Genomic DNA, 16,154 nt, shown 5'->3' with positions numbered 1-16,154 from the left:
CTCTAATGTTCTCGTCGTTGGCGAGATGATAAGTCCTCCAGACGTTAACAAGTGCCTACGAAAGCCTCAACAATTTTTATATCGTATGCAGTTTAGGTGTTGACTGCTGATTATCGCGGGACGTTGTGCCAGGTATGACCCCGGATGTACCATTATTTTCCTTATCTGCTATATGAGGTCCAAAAAGACGCCCATATAGCTCTGTGCTTTCCAGAAGAAGGAAGGCACAGTCAGCATCACATACAAGGACTGACGGATATACTACACTTTCCCAAACAGATATCTCCATTTGTGCTCGAGTAGTTTTCGCTCCTCACCCAGTACTTACAATATTCCGTTGATTATAAAAATGATCAGCGGCAGTTTAACTCACCGTGGAATTGATGTAGTGGTTGTTATCGACTGGTTTCTCTGGCCTCTTGGCAATCTTCGGCATCCAGTCATAATCGACATCCTCGAACATTTCTCGCAGGTTCGTCAAGCTTGTGTCCCATGCTTTCGCCTGTATCAAAAATTTAACATAAGCGAAACATCAAGGGAGGCGTCTAGTGACAATGCGAGCTGTACACTAAAGCGTCAGTAATTGAATAAATGTTATTTTCTTGAATTTCACCTCTGCCAAAACCGTGCTGCAATGCAGTAGCACCGAGGCTGTCATTGCAATACGTAGACAAATTAATGCCTACCACTATTTGATCACACACACACACACACACACACACACACACACACACACACACATTCACGCAGAGAAGATCTATCCATTTACTTCTGCGTAGTAACTTCTTGTATATAAAGGTCAGTCAAATGAAAGCGGTACAAATGAAAAAAAAAATACATTGTCTATTATTTCAAAAGTAATAGCCATAACTTAATACAATTATCCCACTGTGAGACAAGACAGTCAATGCCTTCATGGAAAAATGTTTGCATTTGCCTACGGATCAATGATTTTACTGAGGTGTGCAGTTCTTCGGCCGCACGAAATCGACAGTCGGGGGTCCTAAAATATGTAAATTGCTTGTGGAAAGATCGCGGCTGTATGGAAGCCCACATGACGCCAAGGCTTCTTCGACTACACTGCAGAAGTTTCGATTGGAACTGTTGTGGTTGGCAGGAGAGCCAACGGTGTTTTTCTAAAGGAGGCCGAAATGCACGCGTCTCAGCTCACGCAGGCTGGCGTGAGGTCTGGAACATGACAAGGGAATTAGAATTGAGAAAAACGGACGTATCTGGTGGAATACTTAACTTTAATCCATTCATGGAGAACGTCGCTTTTTATGGTACATGATTCACAATATCAATAGTACGGATACTGGCGCCTTGCTAGGTCGTAGCAAATAACGTAGCTGAAGGCTATGCTAACTATCGTCTCGGGAAATGAGAGCGTAGAAGTCAGTGAACCATCGCTAGCAAAGTCGACCGTACATCTGGGGCGAGTGCTAGGAAGTCTCTCTAGACCTGCCGTGTGGCGGCGCTCGGTCTGCAATCATTGATAGTGGCGACACGCGGGTCCGACGTATACTAACGGACCGCGGCCGATTTAAAGGCTACCACCTAGCAAGTGTGGTGTCTGGCGGTGACACCACATTCCTCCCCCGCAAATCGGCGTACGGTTGTGGAGTAAGGCTTCCGCCCGCCGTGGGGAGGACCGCATGTTGACGTATGCGACGAGGTGGGGAGCCTAACAACAGGCGAGGCTGTGCCACCCGCACCCTGCCATATGGTCCGGAGCGGGCAAGAGTTCCATGTCGGAGGACAACTGGTCACGGGAAGCGATCGGCGGCGCGTGACCCAGGGAGGCGCCCAGCGGTTGCAGCGACGCTTCCACTGCAGGCGTCGCTGGCGGGAGAAGAGGCGGCAGTGGCGGCGGCGGCGCGCGTCGCCATGGGGCAAAATGGAAGGCAGCGTCGGTGACACCTGGGGCTGAGGCGAGCCAGTAGATGGATTCCCGGGGCGCTGACCGGACGGCACCGTCGCTGAAAGCAGACGGCGAGCGGCAGATCCCGTGCGACGACAGAGGCGCAGCTGATTGAGATGCCGACGCACCTCACCAGAGGCCCCCAAAACCAGATACATAGCGCGTCCGAGGCAGCGAAGAATGCGCCCTTCTAGCCAACGCCGTGAACCTTGATAGTGGCGATAGTAGACAACGTCGCCTGGAGCAAAAGCAGGTGTCTGCCGCTGCACAGGAACCTGATGTGCGGCGGATGTAGCAAAGACGTCAAGGTTTGATGAGGGCGACCGTGGAGCAACTCAGCCGGCGAGCGACCATCTCGGGGCTGAGAGCGATACGAGGACAATAACGCGTCCTCCCGAGAATGCGACTCTTTCAACTTCAACATCTGTGACTTGAAAGTCCTGACCAATCGTTCAGCGGCACCTTTTGACTGCGACGAAAACGGCGGACGTCAGATGTTGAATACCATTGGCCTTGCAGAATGACTGAAATTCTGCAGACATGAATTGTGGGCCATTGTCGGAAACAATAGTCTGTGGAAGACCTTCAATGCAAAAGATAGCGGATAACCCTTGGAAGGTGGCAGATGACGTCGTGGTAGACATCCGTACAACAAAAGGAAAATTACTGAATGAATCTACCACAACCAACCATCGAGCATTCCAGAATGGACCAACAAAATCTATGTGTAAGCGTTGCCAAGGGGAAGTGGCTTTTGGTCATGCAAAGAATTTCCGCGGTGGTGCTGATTGTTGTTCAGCACACACCATGCAAGAAGAGCACATTTTCGTAATCGCGGCATCTATTCCGAACCAAGTACAGTGCTGACGAGCAAGTTGTTTCGTTCTCACTATACCCCAATGTCCTCGGTGGAGAAGCTGTAAGACATAGGACTGTAACGAACGTGGTACCACGACCCTGGACTGATCATTATCAGAACGCAACAGCAAAACAACACGTCGCACAAAATGTCTCTCCTTGTAAGCAAAAAATCGGCGAACCAACGGGTCCCCGATACGTGACTTTGACAAGGGCCATTGCGTAGCAACAAAACGCAGAACGGGAACAAGGACAGGGTCGGCAGCTGTGGCTATAGCTACACGACGAAAATCAATCGGAAACGATTCGACCACGTCATCGGTTTCTGAATCAATGAAGATGCAAGCAAGTTCGGAGCAATCGAATGCCCTATCCTCAGCAACAGTCAAGCGGGACAACGCATCGGCGTTTCCGTGCTTAGTTAGCAGTGGACCGAAACAATATATCGTAGCGGTACTGCGAGAGGAAAATAGACCAGCGAATGAATTTATGCGCTGTACGTGGAGGTACAGGCTTGGTCGGATGAAAAAGCGATGTCAATGGTTTGTGGTCTGTGATTATGGTAAAGTGACACGATCATACAAGAAATCATGAAACTTTGTAACACCAAATACGAGAACCAATGCTTTCTCGATCTGTGAATAATTCCTTTGAGCAGACGAGAGCAATTTGGACGCAAAGGCAATAAGGCGATCGTGCGATCCATTTCTGTGCGCAAACACAGCACCGATCCCAAAATCCGATGCATCCATCATCAACCAAAGGGGCTTATGGGGATCGAATGGCGTAAGGCAAGTTTTGGAAAGCAACGCCGATTTCAACTGGCGAAAGGCGCGTTCGCATTCCGTCGTCCAGACGAACGGAACACCTTTACGGCGTAAGCGATGAAGCGGAGCTGAAATGGAAGAGGCATGCGGAATATATTTATGATAATAGTTGATTGTTTCAAGCACACTCTGTAGCTGCTGCAAATTCTTCGGCGATGGCAATTCTTGTATGGCACGAAGGTGCATGGGACTGGGATGTATGCCTTGGGCATTGATTACGTGTCCCAGGTATGGCAAGTCCCGAGCAAAAAACACATGTGTCCTTCCGCAAGCGAAGACCATTTTGTCGCAAGACCTGAAATAATGTTCTGAGATTGGCCAAATGTTCTTCTTCCGTCTTTCCGGAGATGATAATATCGTCCAGACGCACAAACAGTTTGTAGATATTGCTGAAACATTGCAGGAGCGGATGCACATCCGAATGTCAGTCGTTTGAATCGATACAAACCAAGGTGCGTGTTAACCACCAAAACGCGCTGGGATTCTGCGTCCACCGGTATTTGCAAGTACGCATCTGCTAGGTCCAACTTCGAAAAATATTTACCCGGACACAGTTTGTCAAAAAGATCTTCCGGGCGGGGTAAAGGAAAAGCTGGAATCACTAGCTGTGGATTCACTGTTGCCTTGAAGTCCACACAAAGACTCAATTTGCCGGAAGGTTTTGGCATAATTACTAAGAGTGATGCCCAGAGAGAAGCCTGCACACGTTCAATCACACCTTGTGATTCCAAATGGTGTATTGTTTTTGTGACCTCATCAAGCAATAAGTGGGGAACATTTCGCGCTCTGAAAAATTTCGGTTGCGCGTTTACTTTCAGTTCCAAATGTGCTTTATAGTTCTTAGCGCAACCGAGGCCCGGTGCAAAAATGTCTGCAAATTCTTCACGTAGACGAGAAACACTGTCTGAAGGCACCGTCTGGTTCACTGGTAGGACCTTATTGACTATGGACAAGTTAAACAACTGAAATAAATCGAAACCAAAGAAGTTCACTGCAGAAGAAGAACGAAGGACGTAAAGTGACACAAGTTTTGTTTGTCCTTTGTATGTTGCAAGAAGGCTGCACTGTCCTAACACAGGGATCTTTTGTCCTGAATAGGTGGTTAACCGAACATTTGCGGCACGCAACGAAGGTGTGCCCAGCAGTTTGTAAGTGTCTTGATTGATCAGGGAAACTGCAGCTCCGGTATCGAGCTGGAATGGTATCACTTTGCCGTTAATGTCCAAGTCTACAAAAAGTTTAGTGTCCTGCTGACGACAAGAGCGACTGTCTCGTGCAACGTGAACTGACACTGGTACATAATAACTTGCTACTCGACGGGAGTTCCGGCGATGTCGACGCACACTATTTTTGGGACGAACACAGTCACTGTTAGAGATAGTGGCACTGGGCGGAGTGGAATGAACTACATGAATTTCCATGGGCGAAGTTTCGCGAGCCTGAGTATCCTTGGTTCGATACCGATTCCAGCGGGAAGTAAAGGGCCTGGAACGGTTTTGAGCTTCCGATCTGAGCTTTTTCTGGCAAACACTCAGAACATGTCCTTTTTTTATTACAATAAAAGCAAATAGCTTGGCGTGACGGGTAATTTTCACGCGAATGTTTAGCAGCACTCCGCGGGCATGATTTGTTCACTGCATTTGCTTACCTGCGCGGTACAAGTGGCTGAGAGCCTGGCGGCAGCGGCGCGGCCGGGCGCGAGGACTGTTTACCGTTCCGTGCAGCTCGCCCGGCGGGCCGGTTAACCTGACACACTGCTGGCGAAGTTTCAAATGAGTCCTGATCAAAGTCAAGTGTGTCCTGCCGATCCAATATGTCCATCACTTGAAGGGAGGGATTGACTAGTTTCAAAATCTGTTCCCTTATACGAACATCAGAAACGTTCTGTGCAATTGCAACACGTACCATAGTATCTGAATAAGGGAGTCCACATTGACACACAAAAGCACAATCCCTAGTAAGGCCTTGCAAGGTTGCAACCCACTCCCGATTAGTGTGACCTGCCGTACGTTTTGTACGAAAGAAGGTATACCTTTTCGCAACTACATTGACTGATTCCTTGAAATATGAATCTAACGCAGACAAAATTTCTTCGTAGGACAGAGTTGCTACGTCGCGTCGGGGAAATAATTTGACAATCACACGGTACGTATTCACGCCGACGGAAGACAACAGAAATGGCTGCCGCTCGTTACCTTGAATTCTGTAGGCGCCGCTCGTTACCTTGAATTATATAGGCGGCGAGATGGAATCCAAATTGGCGTGACCACTCCGTCCAGCTTTCCAGTGCAGCATCAAAAGGTCGAAAAGTGGGTGCAACAGCGTGTTGTGGCTGCGTTAGCGGTGAAGCGGCTGCTGCCGCATCGTTTTGCATCGCACGTTGACCCTGGACGAGCTGTCCAAGGGCATCCACTAAGGCCTGCGGCTGCTGATTCTGTAAGCGATAAAATTCGGACAATACATCTGGAGATCGTGGCGAAGCCATTACACAAGTAAATCAGAGCAATATCGATAAGAACACTTCTACTCTCGTCGCCAATGTTGTGGTTGGCAGGAGAGCCAACGGTGTATTTCTAAAGGAGGCCGAAATGCACGCGTCTCAGCTCACGCAGGCTGGCGTGAGGTCTGGAACATGACAAGGGAATTAGAATTGAGAAAAACGGACGTATCTGGTGGAATACTTAACTTTAATCCATTCATGGAGAACGTCGCTCTTTACGGTACATGATTCACAATATCAATAGTACAGATACTGGCGCCTTGCTAGGTCGTAGCAAATAACGTAGCTGAAGGCTATGCTAACTATCGTCTCGGGAAATGAGAGCGTAGAAGTCAGTGAACCATCGCTAGCAAAGTCGACCGTACATCTGGGGCGAGTGCTAGGAAGTCTCTCTAGACCTGCCGTGTGGCGGCGCTCGGTCTGCAATCATTGATAGTGGCGACACGCGGGTCCGACGTATACTAACGGACCGCGGCCGATTTAAAGGCTACCACGTAGCAAGTGTGGTGTCTGATGGTGACACCACAGGAACTTTTACACATCTTCCATACAGTTGTGATCTCTCCCCATATGATTTCCATATTTTAGGACCCTTGAAGAAAGACATTCATGCCTGTCGATTTGATTCGGATGAAGAGGTGCACATTTGGGAACAATCATGATTCCGTAGACAACCGCAAACATGTTTTTCATGAATGCACCGACCATCCGGTCTCATGTTTGTTAAATGTGTTTACAGTTAGGGCAATTACTTTTGAAATAATAAACGGTTTGCTAATTTTTTCCTGTGTGTCTCGTTTTCACTTGACTGCCCCTTATACTACACGCAGCGATCACCACGCAGACAAACCTACGTGCTCATGAATACCGCACTTCTCAGTGTCGTTAGGCCAAACAAAGTCTGTAGTTGAGACCGTTCCATGTAGTTACTAAGCTGTATTTCCGATGGAAGAACAAAGAAAGTACCAGTATTGTTAATGCAGGGTTTTACACAATGCGAAATGTTTAATAATACAATGTTTTTCACAGTTACAAATATTGCTCTCAGTCTCAGAAACTTAATAGCTGTCAGTCACACTTAAGTGAGGGGAAGCATGTATGTGAGTAACTGATGCTAATTCAATGGCATCACTGTGTGAGAGAGAGAGAGTGTGTAACATAACCATGGTCAGAAAATGGTACTGGGTAGTATAATGAAACTGTGTTCCGAATGCTGCAATGCGGGCTGTATACATTGCAGGAGACTGAAACATCGTAGCTATGTTCATTAATCGGTGCGCTCGAGGAGTATGCTAAAACAATAATACTTGAACTTTCTGACATTACGTGAAAACATGACACTACAAGCAGTCAGGCAGTAGTCTGGGTACAGGATAGGGGGAACGATAAAACACATGATAACGGTGATTCTGGCACTTTAATTAGGATATGGGAACAAGTTACAACACGTGTTCAGTAAGGCCTCCCGACTGAGTAGCTTGCTACATCTGTGACATGGCATGGTCGACAGTTGTGATCAGAGCGATATGTTGTCGTATGCTATCCTTCATATCAAGAAGAGTCCGAATACATTCCTGAGGGACATCTCCACAACCGGAAGTTCCTATCAAATACTCAGAAAAATCCCTGAACTAAGTCTGAAATTTTTTCGGCAGAGTTTGATCTCACCTCATACAACAGAATTATGGAACAGACCTCACCACAAGTATTACTCCATAAATGTCATAGAGGAAATAGGCTACGCGCCAATTCCTTCTTACGTGCGGTCTTATTGGTACGATGTCGCCACCGCTCATACACAGGAAAAACCATCAGAATTTGAATGGCGTCGTCTCCTTATGTGGAAATTGCCACGTTGTGACATCCGTTTCACCTGCGTAGATCATAAAAACATTTTGAACTGGGCTCGGAGAAGACGATCTTTTATTGCTAGATCCGCAAGAGCAAATGAAATGTTTAAATGATATTCTCATTCCGAATTGACTGTTGTACCCAGTGTTAAAACCTAACGCTTGCACATGATTGATAGGTCATTCCACTTTTAAACATTTCAATGGTGTCTTATCCAGATGTGGAGAGTTACAGGTACTAACCGGAAGATACAAGCTTGACCAGCAAACAAATACCTCATGACATTTCAGAACTTTTTGAAACATTGCCTGCAAGTTAGTGCAGGAGGGCAGTTATAGAAGCTCAAGCAATGTAAGTCATTCTCCTGGCACGCGGGGTAGCCGCGCGGTCTGGGCGTATTGTTACGGTCCGCGCGGCTCCCCCCGGCGGAGATTCGAGTCCTCCCTCGGGCATAGGTGTGTGTATTGTCCGTAACGTAAGTTCGTTTAAGTTAGATTAAGTAGTGTGTAAGCTTAGGAACCGATGACCTCAGCTGTTTGGTCCCATAAGATCTTACCACAAATTTCCAGATTTCATTCTCCTGCACGTCAACGTCCGCCCCTGTACTTCAGCTCACATTCGGCAGACTCTGGAAGGAATGAGATAAACACCACTCGAATATCTTCCCGTAACTTCCAGACTTAGTGCACTGCGATCTACATCTGTCTTTGAACCATCAAGGAGGTACTAACAGGCAAACAATCTGTTGGTACCACTAACGTAGAAGCCTTCATGCGCAATTAGCTAGTGACACTACACCGCTCGTTCTACGGTATAGCATCAACAAAATGCCAACATGCGGGGCCAGGTGCATATCACATTCGAAAGCTTCCGTAGGAGCCCGCATCTCGTGGTCGTGCGGTAGCGTTCTCGCTTCCCGCGCCCGAGTTCCCGGGTTCGATTCACGGCGGGGTCAGGGATTTTCTCTGCCTCGTGATGGCTGGGTGTTGTGTGTTGTCCTTAGGTTAGTTAGGTTTAAGTAGTTCTGAGTTCTAGGGGACTGGTGACCATAGATGTTAAGTCCCATAGTGCTCAGAGCCATTTTTGCTTCCGTAGGAACGAGGTACATAATTGGTTATGTTTGTAACAGCAAATAAAATAGGTAAAACAGAAATTGGTCTATACACGGCGGGGAAAATAAAAGTGGCCCGGAGAACAGAGTTCCGGGGTATAAACACAGCACAGGAAGGGGAATACAGTACTAACCTAACTATGACATATGCTGAAAGTGTCCACCACTCATATGTTGGCACTTTTCGGTCCTCGTCAGCAAGCTGCTGAAGGAAGATCGAAGCTGGACGGGTGGAAATGGTGCAGATTCATCCTAAATTATTTGCTGCATTTGTTGAAGGCTATGAGGGTTGTCGCGATACACCTTTGACTTGAGGGCTCCCCGTACAAAGTAATAGTGCAATGATAGTTCGGGTAACCTGGGTGGTCGACTACGGCCGCGAACAGACTGAACTCTGCTGCTAACAGCTCTGTCAGGCGTCAAGTTTGTATAAATGTGTTCCAAGATCGGTCGGCTGTACGGGCAGTTGCTCGATCCTGTTGGAAGTAACTGTAGGTCTTTTCCTCCGCTGTTAATGCTGCCACAAATTCACGTCCAACCGTATCCATTCATTCGGGCCACTTTTATTTGCCCCCTCCTGTATCTCATCCACGACTGTAGTTTTAATAAAAGAGCCAGAAAATGATTTTGTCTCTTTTGCAGAGTCGATATCCTGTTCTGATAAACTTCTTTAGCGAAAAATCTGGTGTCTAATGCAGGTACCGTTTTAACAGGAATACTTACGAACAGCTCCTCTTGATTGCTAATGGCGTCAGTGACAGCCATCTTGCACGCGATGTAGATGTGATCAGCACATAACACCGGATCCCAAAAACTATCACCACCGAATTTCACTTTCGGGTCATACCTGTAAATAGTGTGTACGTGCATTATTATTTAGAAAGCAGAATCCAGAGGATTTATATAATTATATTACTTTTATTCGTTATCAGGAGAAAGAAAACTGGCGTTCTACGGATCGGAGCGTGGAATGTCAGATCCCTTAATCGGGCAGGTAGGTTAGAAAATTTAAAAAGGGAAATGGATAGGTTAAAGTTAGATATAGTGGGAATTAGTGAAGTTCGGTGGCAGGAGGAACAAGACTTCTGGTCAGGTGACTACAGGGTTGTAAACACAAAATCAAATAGGGGTAATGCAGGAGTAGGTTTAATAATGAATAGGAAAATAGGAATGCGGGTAAGCTACTACAAACAGCATAGTGAACGCATTATTGTGGCCAAGATAGATACGAAGCCCACACCTACTACAGTAGTACAAGTTTATATGCCAACTAGCTCTGCAGATGATGAAGAAATTGAAGAAATGTACGATGAAATAAAAGAAATTATTCAGATAGTGAAGGGAGACGAAAATTTAATAGTAATGGGTGACTGGAATTCGAGTGTAGGAAAAGGGAGAGAAGGAAACATAGTAGGTGAATATGGATTGGGGCTAAGAAATGAAAGAGGAAGCCGCCTAGTAGAATTTTGCACAGAGCACAACTTAATCATAGCTAACACTTGGTTTAAGAATCATGAAAGAAGGTTGTATACGTGGAAGAACCCTGGAGATACTAAAAGGTATCAGATAGATTATATAATAGTAAGACAGAGATTTAGGAACCAGGTTTTAAGTTGTAAGACATTTCCAGGGGCAGATGTGGACTCTGACCACAATCTATTGGTTATGACCTGTAGATTAAAACTGAAAAAACTGCAAAAATGTGGGAAATTAAGGAGATGGGACCTGGATAAACTGAAAGAACCAGAGGTTGTACAGAGTTTCAGGGAGAGCATAAGGGAACAATTGACAGGAATAGGGGAAAGAAATACAGTAGAAGAAGAATGGGTAGCTCTGAGGGATGTAGTAGTGAAGGCAGCAGAGGATAAAGTAGGTACAAAGACGAGGGCTGCTAGAAATCCTTGGGTAACCGAAGAAATATTGAATTTAATTGATGAAAGGAGAAAATATAAAAATGCAGTAAATGAAGCAGGCAAAAAGGAATACAAACGTCTCAAAAATGAGATCGACAGGAAGTGCAAAATGGCTAAACAGGGATGGCTAGAGGACAAATGTAAGGATGTAGAAGCTTATCTCACTAGGGGTAAGATAGATACTGCCTACAGGAAAATTAAAGAGACCTTTGGAGAGAAGAGAACCACGTGTATGAATATCAAGAGCTCAGATGGCAGCCCAGTTCTAAGCAAAGAAGGGAAGGCAGAAAGGTGGAAGGAGTATATAGAAGATTTATACAAGGGCGATGTACTTGAGGACAATATTATGGAAATGGAAGAGGATGTAGATGAAGACGAAATGGGAGATACGATACTGCGTGAAGAGTTTGACAGAGCACTGAAAGACCTGAGTCGAAACAAGGCCCCCGGAGTAGACAACATTCCATTAGAACTACTGACGGCCTTGGAACAACCAGTCCTGACAAAACTCTATCAGCTGGTGGGCAAGATGTATGAGACAGGCGAAATACCCTCAGACTTCAAGAAGAATATAATAATTCCAATCCCAAAGAAAGCAGGTGCTGACAGATGTGAAAATTACCGAACTATCAGTTTAATAAGCCACGGCTGCAAAATACTAACGCGAATTCTTTACAGACGAATGGAAAAACTGGGAGATGCAGACCTCGGGGAGGATCAGTTTGGATTCCGTCGAAATGTTGGAACACGTGAGGCAATACTGACCTTACGACTTATCTTAGATGAAAGATTAAGAAAAGGCAAACCTACGTTTCTAGCATTTGTAGACTTAGAGAAAGCTTTTGACAATGTTGACTGGAATACTCTTTTTCAAATTCTAAAGGTGGCAGGGGTAAAATACAGGGAGCGAAAGGCTATTTATAATTTGTACAGAAACCAGATGGCAGTCATAAGAGTCGAGGGGCATGAAAGGGAAGCAGTGGTTGGGAAAGGAGTGAGACAGGGTTGTAGCCTCTCCCCGATGTTATTCAATCTGTATATTGAGCAAGCAGTAAAGGAAACAAAAGAAAAATTTGGAGTAGGTATTAAAATTCATGGAGACGAAGTAAAAACTTTGAGGTTCGCCGATGACATTATAATTCTGTCAGAGACGGCAAAGGACTTGGAAGAGCAGTTGAATGGAATGGACAGTGTCTTGAAAGGAGGATATAAGATGAACATTAACAAAAGCAAAACGAGAATAATGGAATGTAGTCAAATTAAATCGGGTGATGCTGAGGGAATTAGATTAGGAAATGAGACACTTAAAGTAGTAAAGGAGTTTTGCTATTTAGGAAGTAAAATAACTGATGATGTTCGAAATAGAGAGGATATAAAATGTAGACTGGCAATGGCAAGGAAAGCGTTTCTGAAGAAGAGAAATTTGTTAACATCGAATATCGATTTATGTATCAGGAAGTCGTTTCTGAAAGTATTTGTTTGGAGTGTAGCCATGTATGGAAGTGAAACATGGACGATAACTAGTTTGGACAAGAAGAGAATAGAAGCTTTCGAAATGTGGTGCTACAGAAGAATACTGAAGATAAGGTGGATAGAGCACGTAACTAATGAGGAGGTATTGAATAGGATTGGGGAGAAGAGAAGTTTGTGGCACAACTTGACTAGAAGAAGGGATCGGTTGGTAGGACATGTTTTGAGGCATCAAGGGATCACAAATTTAGCATTGGAGGGCAGCGTGGAGGGTAAAAATCGTAGAGGGAGACCGAGAGATGAGTACACTAAGCAGATTGAGAAGGATGTAGGTTGCAGTAGGTACTGGGAGATGAAGCAGCTTGCACAGGATAGAGTAGCATGGAGAGCTGCATCAAACCAGTCTCAGGACTGAAGACAACAACAACATTACTTTTAAGAATATGAGTTCACTACATTACACAGAGTAGAAATTTTAGTAACCACGCAGATGTTCACAATCTTTTGTGAAATTTATCAATGTCATTCAATTGGTACTATGCGCCTGGAAAGAGACGGCACAACATTACCCATGATGATTATCGACAGTAATTCGTAGCTGCGACAGTAACTCATCATTCGTGCAAGTGGAAATGGTCGCGGTATTAGGGATGAGTCGTAATTCAGCAAGTACAGTGACAACTTGTGTCTTTCGATTTAGTGAGAAACTAGAATTCATTATTATCTCTGTCATCTTGAAAGAGGAACATACCTTTCCAAGGCGCAGCGTTTGTCTGGATGTAGTATATTGACGGAGAAATTTCTGAGAATGTACGTTTGGAGCCCAGCACTGTATGCAGTGAATAATGAACTGTGGGAAACCTGTAAGAAGAGATCCAAAATGTTTCAGATGTGTTGTAGAAGGATACTGAAAAGTAAGTGGAGTGTGAAGATGAAGGATGCAGAGGTCCTCCAGAGAAACAGCGAAGAACACTGACGAGAGGGAAGGACACGATGGTAGGGTATGTGTTAAGACGTCAGGGAAGAACTTCCGTAATAGTAGTGGGACCTGTAGGAGATAAAACATTAGAGGAAGACAGAGGATGGAACCCATTCAACAAATAACTGAAGGCGTAGAGTGCAGGTGTTACTCTGAGATTAAAAAGTTGGCACAGGAAAGGATTTCACGGTGAGCCGCATCAGGAGAATGATGATTGAAAAAACTGTATACTTTCACACAAATGTACAATTGCCCAATATTTTTACTTGGATTAGTGAGTGTGCTGGTCTGTAAAAATGACTTCACTGATAATTAGGCACATCATAATCAAGGAGGAATTGGTAAAAATTTGTGGTATAAGTCGCTAACGCTTCCGACCACATGGAACGTCTGTCATTGTCGAGTATCTTCAACAAGGGAACAGTTAAGTTTATGGAGTGCCCGGTAAGATCTCCCTACTTTAATTATGTTAAGCACGTTACGATTCGTTCCAAGAAGTGTTTTCGCATCACAGTGTTTCTGAGAAATTTGACGCTTTGGGAGCGGCTTCTTAAGAAGACTTCTAACTTCGTATGTAACTCAAAGGTACACTCATTAACATCTCAATGTTATTCAGGTTATTATTTGGAGTTACCGAAATTTGTGTACGCTTTGCAACATTCACAAATTAAAAATATACCAAACTAAAAATTTAGACAGTAAACAGCATTCATCGTCGGCGACCTTTATATCTGGTGACTACTTGCTTGTTGAAAGTCAGTCTCCTCAAAGTCCAAAATTCTTCTTCTGTCTTGTACATTGGCCATAGATAAGCGAAGGCGTACGTGAGAAAAGACCGATACGTCGGAAACGGTGTTAACTACGCTACGTGACCAAAGGTGGCCACCTGGACCTACGGAAAGGGGACCATATCGCCCAAAGAGCAAGCAGAAGGCAGTTTTTCTTATGCCATCCACCTTGAAGAGCTCATTCGCAGCTAAATTTCGCCACAGTATTCTGCAGCTGGACTCGTTTCGCTCCGCTGAACTGTGCCGAATACATCGTCATGCCCTAATGTACTGCCAAGGGACATTTGAGACTGTCAGTAAGGCTCTATGTTTAGCGCATCTGAGCTTACATAGGCAATGGATGGTTACTAGCATTCCGAGGAAGACAGTAATTCAACAGACGCCTGTTCTCACTTCACCGGTTACGGTGGGTGCGCCAAAGAGTACTCCTGTTATTGGCTGCCGCGGAAGTCGACCATATGAGAAGCCTTAACGTAAGAAGTGTTATCAGTGCTCCATATAGAGTATTTGTGCGAATCCGCCGGTGTGTGTACTGACATGGCATAAACAAGACATCAGTGAGATAGGCGGTTGTGTTTCCAGGTTTGCGCCATCTCCCAGCCGGCACCACACCAGCAAGTCCAACGTAAGGTCCCTGGGGTCGCCTTCACGTAGACTCCGCGGGGCCATTTATAACGTGTAAGTGGATGCTAGTAAAGAATGCTCTCAGCCTCAGCGGTAGCTTGTGTACTCTGCAGGACGAAAAAAGAAAGGGCAACACACCACGAACGAATTGTCCGAATTGGACGGAAATCGGTAGATGTGATTTACATGTACAGACAAACAAACACATGATTTCAGTTTCTTAAAAAATGGTTGGTTTATTAAAAAGGAAGAGCTTCACAAATTGAGCAAATCAGTAACGTATTGGTCCACCTCTGGTCCTCAAATAAGCAGTTATTGTGCTTGGCATTGATTGACACAATTGTTAGATGTCCAGATTGACATCGTGCCAAATTATTCCAATTGGCGAGTTAGGTCGTCAAATTCCCCAGCTGGCTGGCCTGTAATTTCCCTAATGTTCTAAAATGCCGAAAGATCCGGCGATCTTTCCGGTCAAGGCAGTGTTTGGCAAGCACAAAGACAAGCAGTAGAAACGCCCACCGTGTGCGGGTGGGCATTATCTTACTGAAATATAAGCTCAGGATGGTTTGCCACGGAGGGCAACAAATGAGGCGTAGGATATCGTCGACTTACCGCTACTCCGCGGATGACAACCAAAGGGGTCCTGCTACGAAATGAAATGGCAGGTCAGACCATGTGGCGGGCGACAGTCAGGTTGGTATACCATCGCTGTCTGGGGCGTCTCCAGACACGTCTTTGCTGGTCATCGGGGCCCACTTCGAAGCGGGAGCCATCAGTAAAGACAATTCTACTCCCTTCAGTGAGATTCCAGACCAAAGGCCCCCTTGGTTGTCATCCACGGTACCCTTACAGCACAGCAGTAAGTCGACGATATTCCAACCCCCATGTTACTACCCTTCATGGCAATCCATGTTGGCCCCCAGTCCACGTTGGCCCCCAGATGTCAGATGGATAATAACCACCCGCAGAGGGAGAGAGTGTCTCCTTCTTGTGTTAGTGCTTCCCATAACCTACCTTGGCCAACAAGGTCGCTGGATTCTTCCCAAATGAGAACATTTGGACCATTAAGGGGAGGGCCCTCCAACGTTCTAGGGTTTTGACGATCTAACGCACAAACATGACAAAATATTGCCCTATATCCCTCAGTATGACATACAACAACTCTATGAATCAATGTCAAGCCGAATAAGAGCTTGCATAATAGCCAGAGGAGGGCCAACGCATTACTGATTCGATCAGTTTGTGAAACTTTTTCTCTTGAGTAGTTTTCTGAAACTGTAATCATTTGTTTCTCCGTATAGGTGCGTCGCTT

At 45.4% G+C, this 16,154-nt stretch overlaps 1 protein-coding gene across 1 annotated transcript in view; it reads right to left on the bottom strand.

Annotated features, from left to right (window-relative positions):
• LOC126267079 (uncharacterized) overlaps positions 1–16,154 on the bottom strand; it is a 108,798-nt gene that overhangs the window by 34,002 nt on the left and 58,642 nt on the right. The window contains exons 4-5 of the mRNA XM_049971942.1: positions 9,792–9,915; positions 374–502 (exon numbers count right to left, since the gene is read on the bottom strand). Coding sequence (XP_049827899.1) covers positions 374–502; positions 9,792–9,915 — 253 coding nt within the window. The remainder of the gene's footprint in view (positions 1–373; positions 503–9,791; positions 9,916–16,154) is intronic.

This window comes from Schistocerca gregaria, chromosome 4 (genome assembly GCF_023897955.1).
Source record: "Schistocerca gregaria isolate iqSchGreg1 chromosome 4, iqSchGreg1.2, whole genome shotgun sequence".
NCBI classification, from domain to species: domain Eukaryota; kingdom Metazoa; phylum Arthropoda; class Insecta; order Orthoptera; family Acrididae; genus Schistocerca; species Schistocerca gregaria.
This window is presented reverse-complemented; position numbering and strand designations above follow the sequence as displayed.